General features: G+C 39.4%; 1 protein-coding gene and 3 long non-coding RNA genes across 5 annotated transcripts; 1 reads left to right on the plus strand and 3 right to left on the minus strand.

The window, feature by feature from the left end:
* LOC140579339 (uncharacterized) lies at nt 1-1,276 on the minus strand. The gene is made up of 3 exons (XR_011983432.1): nt 424-1,276; nt 268-327; nt 1-66 (listed from the first exon to the last, which is right to left on the minus strand). It is a non-coding gene; the product is annotated as an uncharacterized lncRNA (long non-coding RNA).
* Nucleotides 1,277-2,557: 1,281 nt separating this feature from the next.
* On the minus strand, nt 2,558-5,904 carry LOC140579473 (uncharacterized). The gene is made up of 5 exons (XR_011983479.1): nt 5,841-5,904; nt 5,478-5,592; nt 5,170-5,231; nt 4,017-4,119; nt 2,558-2,611 (listed from the first exon to the last, which is right to left on the minus strand). It is a non-coding gene; the product is annotated as an uncharacterized lncRNA (long non-coding RNA).
* A 1,002-nt stretch (nt 5,905-6,906) lies between these two features.
* On the minus strand, nt 6,907-7,906 carry LOC140579551 (uncharacterized). The gene is made up of 3 exons (XR_011983526.1): nt 7,791-7,906; nt 7,282-7,444; nt 6,907-7,063 (listed from the first exon to the last, which is right to left on the minus strand). It is a non-coding gene; the product is annotated as an uncharacterized lncRNA (long non-coding RNA).
* Nucleotides 7,907-13,865: 5,959 nt separating this feature from the next.
* On the plus strand, nt 13,866-19,809 carry LOC111840046 (uncharacterized). Of its 2 annotated transcripts, XM_072702293.1 has the most exons (3): nt 13,866-13,985; nt 14,366-14,519; nt 14,709-19,809. In XM_072702293.1, the coding sequence occupies exon 3, from the start codon at nt 14,772-14,774 to the stop codon at nt 15,642-15,644; it is 873 nt and encodes a 290-aa protein (XP_072558394.1). In that variant the 5' UTR covers nt 13,866-13,985; nt 14,366-14,519; nt 14,709-14,771; the 3' UTR covers nt 15,645-19,809. The 2 variants fall into 2 exon arrangements, with proteins under 2 accessions (XP_072558394.1, XP_072558395.1); XM_072702294.1 differs by lacking the exon at nt 13,866-13,985 and having other exon boundaries at nt 14,364-14,519.
* The last annotated feature ends 607 nt before the right edge of the window (nt 19,810-20,416 follow it).

The following is a 20,416-nucleotide window of genomic DNA, read 5'->3' on the forward strand; positions in this document are numbered from 1 at the left end:
CTTGAGCTGCAGTCTCGGAGAGGTGAGGCGATGCAAAAGTCACAGAAGGCAACATTTCTTCATTGTCTAAAACCAAACAAGACAAAATCTCCAATGGTATCAACTACACAGCAAAGAGGGTAGGCAATAAAAAGTTCATACATGTTTGAAATAACAGTAGGCTGTTATCTAAATGTATAAAAAAGCCTGTTTAAAATATTTCACCAATATAACTGCAAAATCCACAACATAGAATACAACAATTTCAGCAGCCAATTTTAACAGTACCTTGCAATGTGCAAACATTAGGGAGTTGCTGTGATCCGGTATCCATGTCGTCTATGTCATCTATTAAATGACATTGTAAAAATGTTATTAAATGTTATTACACCAACCATATACACATACACCAAGTAGATTTAACAAGATGTAAATGATGCATACCACCAATTTCGTCCAGAGACTTTCCTTGTATATTCTTCACACTTCCCTTCTCCATAGCTATAAGCAGCTTTGAGATCTTAGCCAGCTGAATTGTTGATTGGGGCAGTCGATAGTACTCCCTATGAACCCTAATGTCATGGCCGAGAAAATCGGGCAGCTGGTCCAGTTCATTTTCTTTTCAAGTTCATGACTTGGCTTATTGTGGCGATCTGTTTGCGAAGGTTAGTTGATCTGAGGTTTTGAGGATCTTCAGCTCCACACGCTTCTGCAAATTGACCAAACTGCCCTCTGTAGTGACCATCACTGCAAGGAACAGCAAAGAGGTAATTGTTGTTTTCAGTTACTCCACACTCTTTCCTCTTACTAATGAGGAGTGACAGGTTAGCAGTCATATCAGAAGTCAGGATCACAGCAACCTTTCGTCCTTTTTTCCCTTTCAGTTCCACTCTGACGAATTGTTTGCAGAGTCTCTTCTCAACTTCTGTAAGCCCAGAGCTTATGTCATCGTTTAGTTGTGACATGTCACGATCTTCAAAATTTTTTACAGTCATCCGTGCCACCTCACCTTCCCTCCTCCTATTAAACAAGATGACTTGACAGAGGGTCACCTTCGCTAGTGCTGCAAAAGTGCCTGCTGTTGGGTTATCGGCTAGTTTCTCCTTAGTCAATTCCACTTGCTGACCAAGATATAACTGTAGCTTCTGAACGTCTTTGGCCAGTGGAAGCCTGGTGCTCTTGTTGTATTTTGCCTCACTCAGGTTTGATAAGGCAGAATGGGAAACTAATTCAGACCATTTTGTTTCATGAAGTGTATGAAACCTCCTGATGGAATCGATCACCTCTTGGTCTTCTTCCATGAGAGCACGACACATGATGAGGTCACTTATCTTTCTGAGAGAATGCCCAATTTTCAGGGCCAAACTCGGTGCTTTGAATGTGCTGTTTTCATGATCAAAACCTGAAACTCTTTTGACAGCACTGGTAAGAATAAAGAAGTTGCCTGGTTTTATTGCCTCTTCCATGTTATGGATTCTTGTTGTGTGGCGCAGAGTCACAAGTAATCTCCCAACCTTCCTTACTTTCTGTCTTATATACTCATGCTTCGATCTTTCACTCCCATGCTTATTAAAGAGGGACTGTGCAAACTGCATGAGATAATGATCGTTCCTTATTGCAGTGGACACATCATCCTTGTGCATTTTGCCCAACACTGACCAAAGTTCACTTGAAATTGGCTGGGACATTGTAGATTGAGCAGATGCGATACCAAAGACTCTGTCTCTCAACTCGGGTCCCTCTTCAACATTATTCTCTGGTCTTAGAGCACATCTTTTCATATGTCGAGAAAGTTCTTTTATGGATAACATACCCTTACAGTACAAGCAGTAATCGTATGTCTCAGAGTTGCTGCTCTGTTTGGAACTCCTTTTCACTTTAAGACAGCCTGATCCTGTGGTTTTAACAACTGAATTGTGCCTGAAGTTGCCAAGGTTTCGGAATTTCTCAAGAAGAACCTTTCTGTCCTTTGATGATTTTGGGAACTGGAGTGCCTGTGCGACTTCAGCATTTTCGTTTACATGCCTCTCGAGATGACGTGCAAATTTTGTTTGAGGTTTTCCACAAACAAAACAATAATTGACTTGGCTTTTAAGGACTTTTGATGATTTGGTTGGGGATTTACTTTGGTCAAGAAATGTATCCACAGTACCCTTTTCGTTACTCGCATCTTTTGTTTTCTGCTGGTATGACTCTAAGCTTTCTGGTTCGGGGTCACTTTGGAGATCACCAGTAGTTTCTAGATCCATCAGGATATTCTTACAGTTGTCCTGTATATCTATGGTCTGTTCTTGTTCAGAAAAATCAGGCATATTAGTGCTATTGGACTTTTTGGATGGTTTAGGCAACTCAATCAACTCTGTCCCTGAGCTTTCTGAATCCGATGCAGATTCTGGGATGAACTCGTCACCAGATGAGACATCATCCTTTAAAGTACATTAATTTAATTAATTAAATACAGCATACTTTAAATAACAGAAATACACATGGGAAAGATGTCAAAAACTGCTAACTGCTAAGAGCCATCATATTGATATTAAGCATATTATAGTTCAATGTACACTTACATCTGATATATCCCAGTCTTCTGAGGATTTCTGGAGGCAGATTTTATGCCACACACCACAGCATTCTTCACAGACAAAATTAAGCAAACCACAGTGTTAGACAACAATTGATCAGTTTCCCATGCCGATCAATTACATACTCATTTTCTTATTAAATGCAAAGAGCTTCACACTTATGAAACAAATAAAATCAAGAAATGCAACGGTTCAGTACAAATGCACAATTTGAGTGATGGCTTACACATTCCATTTAGACAAATGTACACAGGTTTCGACCATTAAGGTAGAATTCACTGGAGTGGCAGAGCATTTACATTACCCATTCAAAGTCAAAGTTAAAAAAAAAATATGTAATGATCCCACACATCACACATTAAATTCACTAACGCCACTAAACAAAGTGAGTTCAGAATGAAAAGCAGATTTAAAAAAAAAAAAAGACTGTTCAAATGGTGCATTCTGATGGGATTTCCAGACAGCTACAAACAGATTTAAACTTACAAATATGATATATGGCATTTTCTTCATAATCAAGAGATTTGATATTCTGATCATAAAACATTGTTATTGTAACACATTCTTTTTTTAATGTGTAATATGCAAGGTGTGAGGCCATATAGGCTATGTTTCAGAATGCATCCTTGGCCCAAAGACTTCTGGCAGAATGGTCTAATGTGGAACAGAAATGCTGAAATGTTTAGCCTACATTAAGACGCCTTCAAGCATTTGGATTGGCAATTGTTATTGAATTAGGTCTGGATTTCAAACCAAGAACTGTGGTTTTTGCATTGGTAAGATCAAAAATAAGTTTTGTTGAAATTTGTCTATACAAATCAAACAGTGGCGTTTCGCTTATTGTGCAATTGGGTTAACATCGCAAATGAATAAAGTGAATGAAAGATGGATTTAGCCGAGCCGCAGCGAACTGAATGAAAAAGCGAAACATTTGCAAGGATTTAAGGTTGTAACCTAACTTAGGGCTAAGTCTAATCAACAAAGAGCAATAGGACAATATAGATAGCCTAATAATATAAACAATAATAGCAAAGGAATTAAGGAGTTGTTCAACATCCAAAGGCGAATGTCTCCAGGGATAAGAGAACCTTTGGATAGATGTGTGATGCGGCATATCCGACCCCTCCATCCCACTCCAAAATTAAAAAAAAAACTCCTTCGCTTCACGTCAATGGCCTATTTTGATTCCAAAATGGTAAACTTTGCCAAAAGGTGACTAGTTTGCAGTATGCACTATGTTCTCTACCATATGCCTCAGCTTGTAAACTCACTTGAGTGGTATGTCATAGTATCTGCCACTACAGTGATTTTCTTCGTAATGGTTTGAACTGATAAAACATTCAAGCAACATGTTTTTATGCTTTATAGGTGCAAGTCTGGAACTGAACCATGGCTTGAAATTTAACTTATGGTATACTGAGAAATGCATTAAAAGATTATGAATAACACACTTACGTTTGCATCTTACACCGTGCCATCTGAGAGATGTCAAAGGTGAATGGCATATCCTGCATTTGTCAATTCTCACCAATTCAAAAACCAGTTTATGAATTGTACACTAAAAAAAAAGGAAAAAAAAAGAAAACATGAAATAAAACACCTTTACACACACAAATTATATCATGAATTAAAAAAAAACCTTTGACTCATTTAGTTTCACACCACCTTTTCTACAAATCCTTCATGAGAGATGAAAAGGGGGAAAGAAGTTACTTTTGAGATATAATAGCAAAGCATACAGAATCGTTTAAAGTCCAGTTACTTATTTTAAGATTGGCTATCTGCTGGAGCATCACTCATGACACACGCACAAGAGAAAGAAATATTTCTACTTGGAACTCTTGTGACGATGGCAAAGAAGACAATTCCTCTAAATAATGAAGTAAACCTTCATCTGGCATTTAAAAAACACAACACATCTAGTTTCTGAACCTGTGTCCAAAGCCAAATTTAGATGTAGCCTGCTTAACTTCTATTACGCAGAAAAAAAATGGCAACAGGGTTCTCTACCAATCAAAGGCATTGCTTAACAGTAAAAGTTAAACTCCAAGACCAACCTATCAACCTATATCCCTGTTGTTTGAAGACAGCGAGTGCTGTAAGTAGGAAGAAGAATGAGACAATTTTCTGCAATACAGACCACTAGCGAAACAGCGAGTAACTAACTGATAGGGGAAGGAAACTGATCATTCTCTTCTTCCTAGCCACAGCACTACATAACCTATAACTGCAAGGAAATAGGTTGATTAACCCTAAATCTATTTAAGTAAAGCAAAAGTAAAAACAATAATAAGAAATTAAAGTAATTTTGTGAAAAAAGTTAAAGATCTGTCCATGTGTGTGTGACACAGACAAACTCAAGGTATGCAAGGACACGATCCTCTGGACATGTAATGACATCCATGCTCAAACCCTGAGTCTTCCACTGTTGGAGTCCCAGTGTGTGGCACACTCAGAAAAACACACGTGTTAGGGGGACACCGTGGTTAGAAAAGACCATCTATGCTGAACATTTCCACCACAGCTGCAAGATGTTTACTAAAACACTGAAAATCACAGAACTTCTAACCATTGGCCCATTTAAAAAAAAAGGTCAATTCAAACTCACCTCACAAGCAGAGTCGTTTGGTGCGGCTCTGGATGATTGACACGCTGATCTCGAGTCGGTCTCTGTACAAGGGAACAAAGAGAGATTTAGTGCTTGGCTTTCCTCGAGTCATAAAACCACATATAACCATAACATGCTCAACTCACATCCCTGACAGACAAAAATCTTCTCAAAATATCCATCAAGACACAAAATAATCATCTAAAAATGGCCTGATATTAACACACGTTTTTTTTCATGCTGCAAACCTTTAGGCATGCCATGCATTGCCAGAATTCACCAAACTTTTACCCAAAACTTTAACTGACCACTGGTAAGGTCTGTTGAGACCACAGCAGGTGACACCTCCTGGTGCTGGACACTAACTTCTCCGAACCTCTCTTTCGCAGAAGAAGTGCCACAATGACCTCCAACACAATGCACCTAAAAAAAGAACAGCAATAAGCAAAGATGAACAGGCATCAACTGGTACTGTGTCCGTTTCACCTAAGAGGGACACCCTCACCCAAACCTGATGTAGACAAGGGAACACAATGTTAAAGGATGACTTTTTGTACCGACAAAGATTTTCAGACTGTACCTGCAATATAACTATAATTAACTGATAAATATGTCCCTTATGAAACGAAACATTCACACATCCCATAATAAACAGCTGAATTTAAACAGACCTCTTGCTCAGGGCCGTCTGGTGTGGGACTGGATGACTGAGACTCTGCTCTCAATTCTGTGTCTGTTGAAGAGAACACAGGACATGAAGGCACAGTGCTTTGCAAGACCCCAGGGTTTACCAGGCATTGCTAATTCATGCAGGGCTCACCTCTGAACAAGTCCGTAGAGATAACTTTGGGTTTCAAGTCATTGGCTTGGTCACCAAGCTCTGCAATGGAGTGTTGGCCAGAAGGGAAGCTTGTACCACTGAGCTGTGTCTAAACAAGTTAAAGAGAAAAATGCACATGTGAACTTGGACATCATCTACACAATTGTGCTATTGTACAGTTGAACTGACTAAAGTCCCAATGAAACAATGGAACTTACTGCTTTAAAAGACAGTCATATTCAACCTTACCTCACAAGCAGAACTGCCTGATGTAATATTGCAGGACTGGACTTCTGGTCTCTCTCTGGTCTCTGTAGAATATAGGAAAGAATATGAGAAAGGCCAGGGAGGGTAGTGTTGTGCATCACTCTAGAAGCAGCCACACCATCACTGGTTCACATACTTTATAGACACAATGTGTTTTTATGCCCACCATAACTAATGTAAAACATTAATTCAAACAGTCACTGACCTTCAATAGAGACTGTGGATGACATGGTTTTGTCTTGGAAACGGTCTTTAACAGATTCTTGGGCAGCAGTGCTTGTAACTATTGGGGGAATCTACAAAACATACAGATAAGCCTGCTGGCATCAGCTGGGAGAGTCATGCAAGTTCAAGATTAACCTGACAAGATTCACTGAAAACCGGATTGAATACCACCAAGAAGTGACTTCTGTTTTTTGGTTATAATTGTTGGCACTAACAAGCAATAGGTATTGTTTAATCTTTGAGGCATCATGAAACTCGCACATCTTAACACATAGTAGCTTTTAAGACAGAGATGATTTCATTGTTATCAAGATGTCTAGATGTATAGGCTTTAAACCTTGTCACCAATTCATAGAGAGAAAAAAAAAAAAACAATCAAAATTACCCACCTCTTTACGCCAGGGCCATTCTTTCCCACCATAGTCATAAGTGATTTCAGTTCCTGCCATAATTTCCTTCAGTGCAAAAAGGCAGAGATGTGGCTTCCCATCTGCTTCGATCAACTTCATTCTGCAACTTGGTGCCTTATGGTCATCGTTTACCAGTCGCCCAAATGACCCATCTTCAAGTGCTCCATCAATACTGCAAATTTACAAACATCATGCACTAAACAGACATTTATAGTGACACGCTTTTGAATTGTACTTTAATTTGTAAGCAACTACACTAATGCCAACATCCAATACAAGTATAGTTATTTGATGCATAGTTAATAAGTTAAAGAGCAACATGAGATCTTTACTTCAGAAATTCTAAGTCATCACTGTAGAAATCTAAACATGTAGTCATTCTAAACCTACCACCATGTTTTCCGCTTCCATATGAACTCAAACATGAAGACCGAACATGCATCATGGTACAGTTTACGTCTGTGTTCAGCTTCAGCTGCATCAATGAGCTCTCCTCTATACTCCACCACAAACTCTCCTTGATTGAAAGGAGCTAAAGTGAAGATACCACGACCTGCAGACACAACCTTATTAGAGTCACAGGGGTAGCAGACTATCCACTGGAAATAATCATAATCAATTATTCCTATAAATCGCTGCTATGCAACCTTGTGCTTTTTTTTTTCCTCCTTTCAATTCTACATGTAGAATAATGAATACATGTCCAAGTGTAGAATAACAACAACAGAGAGACCCACTATTAACTAAAATATTATAAAAATACTATTAACAACTTTCATTTATATTGATGTTTGTACAATCAATAGTCATGGACTGAAATCCACTGGTCATAATATCCATTCAAGAAACGGTGACGTGTGAGCCCTCAGTCTAGCCTGCAGTGTGTCAAAGTCACTCACCTTTAACTGGATTAATATATTTGATTTCTAACATTGAATTCTTGTCTCTTCCTGCGAGGATGTGATTAATAGCATCCTGAAGGGGAGTAGTTCTTCGTGGCATGACAGAATTTGCTAAGAAAATTAACAAAAATGTAAACAACAACACATATTCACTACTTTTCATGTCAATAATAGCATAGATATTAACATAACATTTCCCTGCTGTCAGTATACCAGTATATTTTAAGCTCTGTGAGGGGACATACACAGACAAACAGATGGACGCAAGGGTCTAATTTCAATACCCTAAAACATTAGCTCCCGGTTTCAAAAACAAGGCTTAAGCTAGTCCCAGACTAAAATGCATGTCTGAGCTGTTTTTACTGAAAGCAACTTGCACTGACAGATCTTAAAATATGTCAGTGTCATTGTTTTGTCTCAAGATACACACCAGTAATGTATTTTTCTAAGGTACATTTATAAAAGCTATAGATGTCCTAATTGAACTAAGGCCTACCCTGACATAGTCTAAACCATGTCTGTGAAACCGGGCTTTAGATCTCTTAGAAATGTAATACAACTATAAGAGTGCAAAACAATATAATGCAAATATATATGTATGTATATATATATTTTTTTTTTTCTTCCCGTTGTAACCCTATCTATACTGTATTTTTGACAAAGCTCTTCTTTTAATATCTCTCTTGTAAAAAAATATATATATTTGCCTAATTGATATGTGACCACCCTCCAAAATTTGTAAGTTCTTGGTCATTCGAATAACAAATGTAAGATAGAAAAAAAAAATCCAAAATTTGAAACAATCCCAGTGAAAAGAGGGACTAAAATACTGCTCATATGTGTGAAAACTATAACATAGCTCTAATTGAAACTATTGTATAATGACGCATGTGTCTGTAACAGGCATGACAAAAATATCAAGGTAGATAAAGTACTCATAAAAAAAAAAATCATAGCGTGAGATGGCACAATATAATTTATTGTCCTTTTAAGCTGTCTTCATTTCATTGATATTGTCACGGCGTGCGCCTGTGAGGGGCGTGCGCCCAAATTTACTATCGCTCCTAGCTCACTCCGAAGCTCACTAGTTAGGCGGCCTCCCCCCCTTTAGGTATGTGAAGGAGCAGGGCTGCGGAATCAGGCACGGCTGGTGAGCTATTGCCGCTAATGATCCCGGGCTTCTAACTGAGCTATAAAACATAGTGGGGAGTGTAGCTCGGGGTCTGTCTGTTGGGAAGCTGGACTTTGCGACACAGGTGGATTTTTTTTTTTTATGAAAGACATTTCTTTCCGTCCTCCCTCCTTTAACCCTTTCCTTCCCCATTTTTTCTAAATAAATTACCCTTTTTCCTGTAAGACCTCGCCTCGTGTCCGTGCTTCATGGTGCCGCCCGTGCACATAGGGTCGAACCCGTTACAATATTTAAAACAAGTCGATTAAACTTATTTTATTTTTTTTTTATTTGCTAAAATTAAAAAGGCCCTGATATCGTGGAATGACCCGTTTAACTGCTAAGTTCAACTTTGTATTGTTGTTATTTGTATGTCACTTTGGACAAAAGCATCTGCTAAATACCATAACTTCGAACCTATTAAAACGTTTTGTAATTGATTACTTACCTGTTCTCCACAGCGTGCACTTTCAGATCTCCCGGGAAAATGAATCCGTTGTCAGACGAAGCTCTCTTCCATCCAGCCAATCAAAATGATTAATGCTAATGTGAGCATGCGCATTGTTAAATTAGCGCGTTGTGTATAATGTCCCGCGCTTGTGTATAATTTCCCGCGCCTGTGTGACGCTGCTTGCAGGGACCATGACAACAGATAGGGGGCAGTGGCAGACACACAAATATACAACATATGTCAGGTTTTTGGTATACAAAGACTTTTTAGAAAACCACTTTTTGGGTATTAAAACATGCTGAGAAAAGGTTTTATAAGGTTTATTTTATGAGGATAGCCAACTGTCCTCCTATACCAGAGGGTCCTCATTGCTCTTTGAAATGTCTTGAAATCTGTCCTTCTATCCCGAAAAACAAACACACACACACAAGACTTAAGTGTTCTTTATGTTTGTTAGGTTGAGTTCAGTTGAAATTTCCTTTCTGGAGGAATTTGCCAGAACCATGGGTCCTGTTATTAAGGTGTATTCCTTATCATACACAATTCAACCCCCTTAAAACTTCATATAGCATACGTGTAGGAAGTTAATGTGTGCCATTAGTAAAATGACTAAAAAGAGGCCTTTATGAACACATTGACCAAGAACACAATAGATGTAAGACCGTCAAATCATATTTAACAATTAAGTATTGGGATGCTTGTTGTTATTGTCATTGTCTCAGTATAAATGCACGCTGTAAATGTTGTGATATTGTACTGTATCAGTTTCTTTCCCCCACCTCTAATTCCAGGTACTGCAAACCTTTGGTGGATGCAGTCCTAGAGGGACTACAAAAGCGCTTTAAAGACATGATGGCAGAACCAGAGTATATTGCTGCTGCCATCCTGCTCCCAAAATTTAAAACAGCGTGGACATCTGGGGGGTATTCCAGAAAGCTTGGTTAACTTACCATTTGGTAAATCTTAACCTCTGGGTTGATATACCCCAAACCCGCATGCCATGAGTATGTCGGTTCCAAAACACCTGAGAAGAGTAAGTTCAATCAACCTCCTATTGGTTACCCAGAGTTAATGCGCGTGCACCGTGCATACATAAAGATGTTTTCAATTGATCGCCGATTTCACGAGTCAGAATGGAAAATCAAAGTGAAAAAAAGAGAGCGGCATACTTCACAGAGGCGGAGTTGGACATTTTAATGCACGCATATGAGGAAGTCAAGCCAATAATAATGAAAAAAAGCAATACGGCTGCAACGGCTAAAGAAAGAGAGTTGGCTTGGCAAAAAATAACGGACAGAGTAAATGCGTGTGTATTAAATTGCAAATTTGACATCACCTCCCCTTTTAGTATAATGCAAAATAATTAAACACGTACCCCTCCGCATCCTTTTGACTGTTAAATCACTATGAAAGCATTTACTTTTCCTGCCATTCATTTCTTTAGGTTAAAATAACAATGTGTATCGACTAGGAATATATGTTTTCTTACATAATCCTTCTGGAGCTAGAAGAACTTTGAGCCAAGTCAAAATGAAACACAAAAACATTCCGCAAAAAGGTCATATTTGATTACACGATCACTGAACTATTTATTAAACACGATTTAGTATATTCTTTCTGTCATGTAGCTAATAGAAAAAAGGCTGAAGCCCATCTAACTGGCGGGGGCCCACCACCACCTCCCCTCACCCCATCTGAGGGCAACCAGTGGTAACCAGCATTGTACTGTCCTGTAATGATTACCTACACTCTTAGAAGGAATGTGTAGAAAAATGACACAAATCATGTGTAGCACTTTAGTTTACACAATTTGTGTTCATGTTTAAGAAAATTGTGTTGGAAAAAGTCAGATCTTTCACACATGTCGTGTGTAGCTTTAAAATCTTCACAGCATTAAACACAATATGTATAGATTTATGTGTTTTACACACAAAGTGTCAGGTTTTGAGATTTTAGGTATTTTTATTTTGCTGAACAGCTGCCAGCCTGTCTCTTACTTTATTGGTGCATAAGGTGAGCAGTCGTCCTGTTTTCCCCAGACATGTCCTCTTTTTGAGACCTGGAAATTGCGTCTGGCCGGGGTTTTAGAATTGTCCGTTTTTTAGCTGCCTAATTATTTTATTCATTAAGGACAACATTGGTCAAAACAAGTTATTATCTGAAAGATTTTGTGGAAAAAAAAGCCAACAAAGCTCGTTTCCCCGGACAAATACTCCAGCTCTACTTAGTGCTGCCCCCTGCCTCTCCCCCTCCCCCTCCCCAACGGTCCGTTTGATTCTGGCGCCGGTTTACTCATGTCGCATACAGCACCTTGTTGAAATCTGTTTCTAAATAATAGTATTAACGGCTTTCATAGACAAAATTTACGTTTAATTCAAAACCTAAGTAGCCTTTTCCGTTTAATATGACACTACGCACGAATGGGTTAATAATGTGAAGAAAGTCTAAGCGGCGGGAAAAGCATCACGACGTTTTTGCTAACAAATTAGCACATGACGCCAAAACGCCAAAGAGAAAATCCACGCTGTTGACCGCTTGCAAGTCTCTTGAGGTGAGTAAAATTCAAACAAACATTTTCTTAACTTATGTGTAGAACATAAAATGAGTATTTTAATAAGTGGAGTTTAGATAACTGTTTTTCTCTGTATTAATAAAAAATATATTTTGCTGCCATTGGTGCAGGCTAACTAGGATTTTGCTAACTTAAGTATGTTACCATTGTTTAACAGCAAACACAAAGTAAAAATATAGCACATGCACAAAAAGTATTTATTTAAAGTATTGTTTAAGAGAAATTACCTTTGTTATGTTTTAAGTGGTTGTAAGCCATTTTTCGGAGAACTTAGTTTGGATATATTGGGGTACTAGTCTGTAATTTGGTATCCTGAGGCAGACTTTTTGCCTTTTATTGTTAACGATTATAATTTGCTCTTTTTATTATTCAGGACCAGAAAATGGACCAGTCTGAAGATGAATCTGGGCATTTTGCCCCAGGACAAATTACCAAAACTGTGCTTGTCAGTATCTATAAGGACAATACAGAAACAATCAAAAAGATTTTCCATATCAGTGATGCCTCTCAGCTTTTGGCAAACTGTTACTCAGAATTTTCCCATCCTGTTCAATTAGAACGTTTTTTGAAATATAACAAGGACTTCAGTGATTATGTTGACTGTGACATTACCACAGTGTTACAAGACTATGACAAATTTCAAGTTCATGTGGCCACTGAAGTCCACTTAAATGTCATCGCTGTTCAGCCTCTCCACACTGAAGATTGTCAGGTGAGCATTACAGTAAAAACTCTCAATCATTCATTCATACTAATTAGACATTTTAAACATGTTTATTGTTGTGATGTTTTATTAGGTTGAAGCCTCTGTGCCATTACAGTCATTTTTGGACAAAAAAAGCACCTGATGTGATGGCTGAATATCAGAGCACTGGTCTGTTATCTACAGAAGGCAGGAAAAAGATAATCACTCTCAGCGTTGGTGATCTTGTGGCAAAACACGGATTGTAAGTTTGGAAAGATGTCATGCACTATGAACTACATTAATTCAGATGTTTATTCTAGTTTCAGTTATGGGTCCCAATTAGTGCTGCACAAATAATCTAATTATTTCGTTTTCTGACTAAACGATTATTTAACTGCAAAAGGCTGCAATTTAATTAAATAAAAGAAGTGCGCACTAACGTGATGAGTTGTAGTACTGGCATTCGCAATATTGCTCACAAAACTCCATTTCATTCAGTCTTACCCTTTATTACAGAGAAAAGTCATATATTGGTTGATCAGTAACAGGCAGCGTTCCACTCACAATAAAAATATCAAGATACACACTTAAGTATATTATTCTCAGAAAGAGAGACTATATGGGGATATATAGTGTGTATCTTGATATTATTTTAATGTTACATTGCCAAACTCTAGTCCTAATGTACTTAAAGCCTATATGGTTATAATCTGCAATTATATTTAAAATTGTATATATTGCATGCTATTTGTTTCTTGCTGACTTTTCTTGTACTTTTTTTTTCAAACAGCTACCCCTCCACTGCAGAAAAGTTAAATTTGGCAAAATGCTTAATTACAGTCTTTCCATCCCTAAATCTAAATGTTTCAGAAGAAAACGAAGGATATGTAAGTATTAAAATAAAATCTGTCATAATGCAGTTCTGCTGAAATATTACTATGGGGAAAGGGTAGATGCTTAACAAAATACAAATATTTTTATAGGAGCATCTGTATGACCCTCTTTCACATAATGGATTCATAGAAATTAAGCTCCGAAATATGAGACGGCATCTAGAAGAAGGTCAGCGTCGCTATCAGCGAAAAAGGAAAGTTCCCAGTGTTTCAACAGGACCATCAACAACTCAGGCAGATGACCCAAATGAATGGTTGACTGTCATCAAGCGAATGAAGCCATCATCTGAGAACATCACCACCATCAGAACTGCCATGGACAAGACTTTTAACCACCGGAGGAACTGGATCAGCGCACAATCCCCAGCAGTCAGTGAAATTGCCCAACAGTACCCCCGTTTCATCGACATGCCATCTCTGGTAAGAATTTGATTTGCATTTCATCAAGTGTTATGATTAGTTGAAAATTTGAATTTAGTTGAAAGTCAGCACTGGACACGACTGCTATTTCTGCTGGTTGGAGGGCCGTTACTTTGTTTACACCAGGCGTGCTTCATGCTATACTGTATTATAGTGTATATTAACAGTGTACTGGTATTTTCGTTTGTAGTCTTTTTGTGGATATTAGCCACTACAGACTTAGTGTCGGAAATGACGGACAATCAGCAACAGCAGACCAATGTTCCCACCTTTTTGTCTGTTAAACCGAGGGTTGAGTGTAGTATAATAGATATTCAACAATATTGAAGTTCTAATTGTTAAAAATACCTCTCCTTCTGCTTCTGTATACTAAACATTAGCTAGATGTAGAATTTGGAAAGATGTTTGAGGGAAAGGGAGAGATGTTGATCCGAAAATGGGAGTCAACAGTTATGCCAAAACTGGAAAGTATTGCTGCTTTGGAGAAAGGAAGTATAACATCTCTGTTACACCAAATTACAGACTGTAATGACAGTAAGTAATAATTAAAATTGTCAATTTCAATTTGCAAAATGTTGCTTTTATATAAAACTAACCTGACATCTTTAAATGAGTTTGAGTTGAATTTTTCTATTCAGTTCAACTAATTTTAATGGGTAGCAATTTGATAGAGAACATTATTTCAACATTCATGGAATTAATAAAATCTTTTTTATTACTCAGATGATCTCTGACCGGAAATGCTGTAAGTGACGTCAGACGCCGGAGACTTGGCGGAAAATCTGAATGAACAGCGAGCTGAGCGAGGACAGCGAGGGGAAGTTGGAATCACTCGAAGAATACATTGACTGGTACTTCGACACTACAGTCATGAAGAAGAACCTCAATACATCTTCCCCGGGAAAAAGCGAGACGCCGTCATCCAAAAGAAGTCGCCCGGCAGACTCCCCCGGAGCAACTTCGCCGACTAGTAAAGACTTCGCCGACATACTGGAGTCAATCGACAAGCGATTGTCCAGCTTCGACGCGAGGTTGTCTCTGGTCGAGATTTTGCATCAGGAGTTCACATCCCTGAGGGAGTCTTTGGAATTCAGCCAGCAACAGGTGGAAACACTCGCTGCTGAAAACGCCTCACTACGGGGCTCGGTCAAGTCTCTAACTGAGAATGTGACCAATCTAAAAGAAGAAAATAAAAAAATAAAAGAGACTGTCATCGATCTCCAAGCCCGTAGTATGAGAGATAACCTGGTGTTTTCAGGCATCCCGGAATCTGCTGAAGAGGACGCAGAAATTATGGTTAAAACATTTATCAAGACCCACCTGAAGCTTCCAGAGGACACTGTGGAAAGCATCTGCTTTGACAGAGTCCATCGGCTGGGAGCTAAGAGGCCTGGTGCCCTGAGACCGCGTCCTATTGTGGCCAAATTCGGGAATTTCAAACAGAAGCAGCAGGTGAAGAGCCGCGGCAGGGAGCTGAAAGGAACGGACTTTGGCGTAAACGACCAGTTCCCCAAAGAGATTCTGGAGCGACGCAAAGTTCTGTTCCCAATCCGACGCAGCTCCATCCAGAAGGGCTCCCGAGCTGTCATCGCCGTGGATCGGCTCTACGTGGATGGACAGCTCTACCGCGACCCTAACATCACTCCCTGGTTATATTAACGCCACCCCAGATAAGAACCTGTTATATTTTTCTTCTTTTCCCAAATCCTCTTCTGTTTAATCTAGCTTATACATGTTAATTCGCTAATTTAATGTTATGTCATAACAAATACACTGCCGTCAGTCTCCGCAGCGCTTCAGTCCTAACAATGTTTTCGTTTCTATGTTTCTTACTTACACCCTTACTCGCGTGCCCCTTTGTATGTCTTTTTCACTTCTCCCTGCTTTCCCTGCACCGATCACCTGCTTTAAATTTCTACTCAATCACACACAACACACTCGATTTTTACACATCTGCACGACATGATAATGTACATATGTACTTAGCTTCACCACAACCACTCCGACCTTATAGTGCACACAGACATATAGGATACACACGCACACAAGCGCTCACACGCTCGTTCGTATCTGACTCATTTGCACGTGCAATATTAGCTACACACACATGTCTATGGGCACACTAAGGTTTGTCTCATGGAATGTGCATGGAGCTGGCTCCAGAGAGAAGAGGTTAAAAATATTTAGCCAGCTTAAAAAACTACAGGCAGACGTTGTTTTATTACAAGAGACTCATAGACCTGCCACAGCTACAGATGAACTTAAAACACCTGAGTTTCCTAATGTGTTCTCAGCCTGTTATAACTCTAGGCAAAGGGGAGTAGCAATTTTAATACATAAAAATGTTAATTTCACATTACTCAACACAATTATAGATCCAGAAGGTAGATTTATAATCATTAAATTGTCTATACTTAACAAGAAGTTATGTATTGTTAGTATATATGGTCCAAATGTTGATAACCCTTCATTCTTCCACGTTTTCTTTACCGCACTCTCTGAACACCTAGATAGCGCACTCGTTCTTGGGGGCGATCTCAATTTCGCACTAAATAAAGAAATGGATAGGCTCAGTACAGCTGCTCAGCGCAATTGGGAATCCATAAATATAGTTAAGCAGTACATGAGTGACTATGGTCTTCGTGATGCATGGCGTTCTCTTCACCCCAACCGTAGGGAATATACTTTCTTCTCACACGTCCATCACTCTTACTCTCGTCTGGATTATTTCCTAATCAGTAGCTCACTGCTGAGTGACATTTCAGACACTGAGATGCACCCTATAGCTGTCAGTGATCATGCTCCTGTATCTTTAACCCTAATAAATAAGAAAGCCATTCCACCAATTAGAAACTGGAGATTTAATACATCATTGCTTAAAGATGGAGATTTTATTAACTATTTCAAAAAAGAGTGGGCTTTATATTTAGACTATAATGACCTGCCTGGAACATCAGCATCTGTTCTCTGGGAAGCAGGCAAAGCTGTGATGAGAGGTAAAATAATCTCATTCTCATCACATAAAAAGAAAAGAGAAAACAAGTATATTCAGGAATTAGAAGAAAACATCAAATCCTTAGAAGAAGCTTATGTATCATCCCAGGAACAGGAAATGCTGAATAAAATACGTAAAGCAAAATTAGAATTAAATGAAATTATTCATAAAAAAACACAATTCTTAGCACAAAGACTTCGCTGGCAAAATTATGAATATGGTAATAAATCAGGTAGATTTTTAGCTAACCAGTTAAAAATAAATAAAGAAAAAACAACTATATGTGCTGTTAAAGACTCAACTGGGGATACAGTATATGACCCTGAAAGAATAAACAACACTTTCAGGGACTTTTACAAATCTTTATACTTACCACAGATTAACCCATCTAAAGACGAAATTGATCAGTTTCTTGATAGTATAACCCTTCCGAAATTATCAGATAATCAAACGATAGAACTGGATTCTCTGCTGACACCAGGTGAACTCCAGGAAGCTTTGAACAGTATGCCCAATAATAAGGCTCCAGGCCCAGATGGATTTCCAGTAGAATTCTATAAAGAATTCTGGACAATTCTGTCACCAACATTCTACAGAATGTTGCAGGAAACCAAGGAAAATGGTAGACTACCACCAAATATGAATTCTGCCAACATTAGTCTCTTGCTAAAACCAGGCAAAGACCCTATATTGCCTACCAGCTATCGTCCAATATCACTTATTAATGTTGACCTTAAAATAATCTGCAAAGCTCTCTCAAAAAGAATAGAGAAGATAACCCCTCACATAATTCATCCTGACCAAACTGGTTTCATAAAAGGGAGGCACTCATCAACAAACACACGTAGATTACTCAATCTGATAGACTATTCGTGCAATAAAAACCTTCAAATCATAATATTGTCTCTAGATGCAGAAAAAGCATTCGATAGAGTTAGTTGGAGTTTTTTATTTGCAACATTACACAAATTTGGTTTTGGAACCTCTTTCATAAACTGGTTAAAAATATTATATAGTTCCCCAACAGCATGTGTTAGGACAAATGACCAAACATCCTCTAGCTTCTGTCTCAAGAGGGGCACCAGGCAGGGATGCCCTCTCTCCCCCTCACTGTTTGCAATTTTTATTGAACCACTAGCAGCAGCAATTAGACAGGCTATAGTGATTAAAGGCATCAAATGCAAGAATGTGGAACATAAGGTCAGTCTTTATGCGGATGATGTGTTACTTTTTCTCCAGCATTCACAAACCACTCTCTCTGAGGTAATTACATTAATAAACTCTTTCTCAAGAGTCTCAGATTATTCAATAAACTGGTTAAAATCTACAGTTCTTCCAATTAACTGCTCCTTTCAGAACTCTTCCTCCACTCCACTGCAATCTGGGGATATTAAATATTTAGGTATTAATGTTTCACCTAGGCTGGCAGACTTAACTAAATTAAACCACATCCCACTTTTAAAGAAGGTAGAGGATGAGCTGGTTAGATGGAAGTCCCTGCCCATATCACTCATGGGAAGGGTTGCATCAATAAAAATGATGGTGTTACCAAGAATTAATTATTTATTTGCAATGATTCCAAGTAAACCATCACCTGACTGGTTTAGATCTCTGGACTCCGCCATCTCTAAATTCCTTTGGAAAGATAAACCACCGCGTATTAGCCTAAAAACGCTGCAAAGGACCAAGGACAAAGGAGGACTAGATCTGCCTAACTTTCACCACTACTTCTTAGCCAACAGGCTTCAAAACATCTCAGGATGGCTAAAACATACCTTCTTAGATGAACCTTGGCTAGACGTAGAACAGGCTCTATGCAATAACATAGACATTTCGGATCTACCATTCATTAGCTCAAACATTAAACGACATGAATGCTTCAAAAGCATCAGTATCAGCTCTTCTCTGACAGCATGGTGGGAGTTTCTTAAAATGACTGAGTCTTCATTAATCCCATGCAAACGTACTCCCATCTGGAACAACCCTGACATACTACTAAACAATAATATCATAAATTTCCCGGATTGGAGTTGTAAAGGTATTAAATACTTGGAACATATATTTGAAGAAATAGACTTTATCCCCTTTGACTTATTAGTTAAAAGACATGGGATTAACAAGAATAGATTTTTAGAATATCAACAAGTTAAATCTATAGTAAAAAGGAAATTCAAGTCTACTCAAATCAAATTACAAATACCACCAAGGGTGGCAGAATTCCTTAATCTCAAAACCCCCAAATTACTGTCTAAAATATACAGGACACTTTCTAAAATGGATGATTCAATATCCCTTCCTATTGCAAAATGGGAGGCAGATTTATCAATCAGCTGGAACCACAATTTCTGGTCTAAGACATGCTTAAAAACCTTTGAACTGATTAGAAGTCCCAATTTACAATTAATACAATACAAAATCCTGCATAGAGTGCACTATACAGGGCATCGGATGTTCAGGATGGGTTTTACATCTTCTAACAACTGCTCACACTGTCAAGGGGATACACCTGACAATTACATCCATGCTCTTTGGTTCTGTCCACCTGTTCAGATGTTTTGGCGCAGGATTTGTGAGGACTTATCAAAGTGTCTGAAATGTACCATTCCAGCCTCTCCTTCAGTCTGCTTGTTGGGTGACTTAGATGGTGTCACTACCGAGATTAACACAACCCACATGGCTTTCACCGCTTTATGCATTGCTAAGAAGACTGTCCTCATGAACTGGAAAAATAAAAATAACCTTAATATCAACCAATATAGAGAGAGTTTGCTGGACCATATTAGTCTTGATACAGCTTCTGCCGCCACATTAGACCAATCTCTCTGGGCTCCTTTGATCAGCTCCATCACCTAGTGGCGGTGGGGGGTCGCAGGTTTGTCCCGCTTCGGTCTTTGTTGTTGGTGTGGGGGGGGGCCTATGGGCTTGGGGTGTCTGGGGGTTCCCTGGGGGGGGGGGGGGTTTCTGGGGGGGTTCGGCGCTGGGACTGCGGTCCTGGCCTGGATGGGGCTTTGGTGGCTCTTGGGTGGCGTCTTTCTGGTGGCTGCATGCAGCGCTGCTGGGGTAGCCTGTGCCGGCGGACGTAGGGTACCAGCCTGGCGGCCGTGCTGCTCCTGGGTGGGTCCGGGGCGGGCTTGGGGTTCTGGGGGCGCTCTGCCTCCGGGCTGGGGTTCCGGCTGGGCTGGGGGGGCTTGGGTCCTGGTGGGTGGGTCGCCGGGGTGTGGGCTGGCGCGTGCACTGGGGCCTGGCCCCGGCGCGGGGACCTTCGGCGCATTGGAGGGGCTGGGGGCCTTTTTAGCTGGTGGGGAGGTTGTTACCATCTGCCCGCAGGTGGTCCCTGCCTTAGGGGTATCCACTCTGCGGGGGTGGGGGGGAATCCAATAGAGTAGGAGAATGGACCAAACCTGGGTGTCTGTTGTCTTATGTAGTCTGGGAGTTG

Source organism: Paramormyrops kingsleyae, chromosome 18, assembly GCF_048594095.1.
Source record: "Paramormyrops kingsleyae isolate MSU_618 chromosome 18, PKINGS_0.4, whole genome shotgun sequence".
Lineage (NCBI taxonomy): Eukaryota > Metazoa > Chordata > Actinopteri > Osteoglossiformes > Mormyridae > Paramormyrops > Paramormyrops kingsleyae.

Coding starts and splice junctions, on each gene's coding strand:
- LOC111840046 (XM_072702293.1), top strand. CDS start 14,772: ATGAACAGCGAGCTGAGCGAGGACAGCGAGGGGAAGTTGGAATCACTC.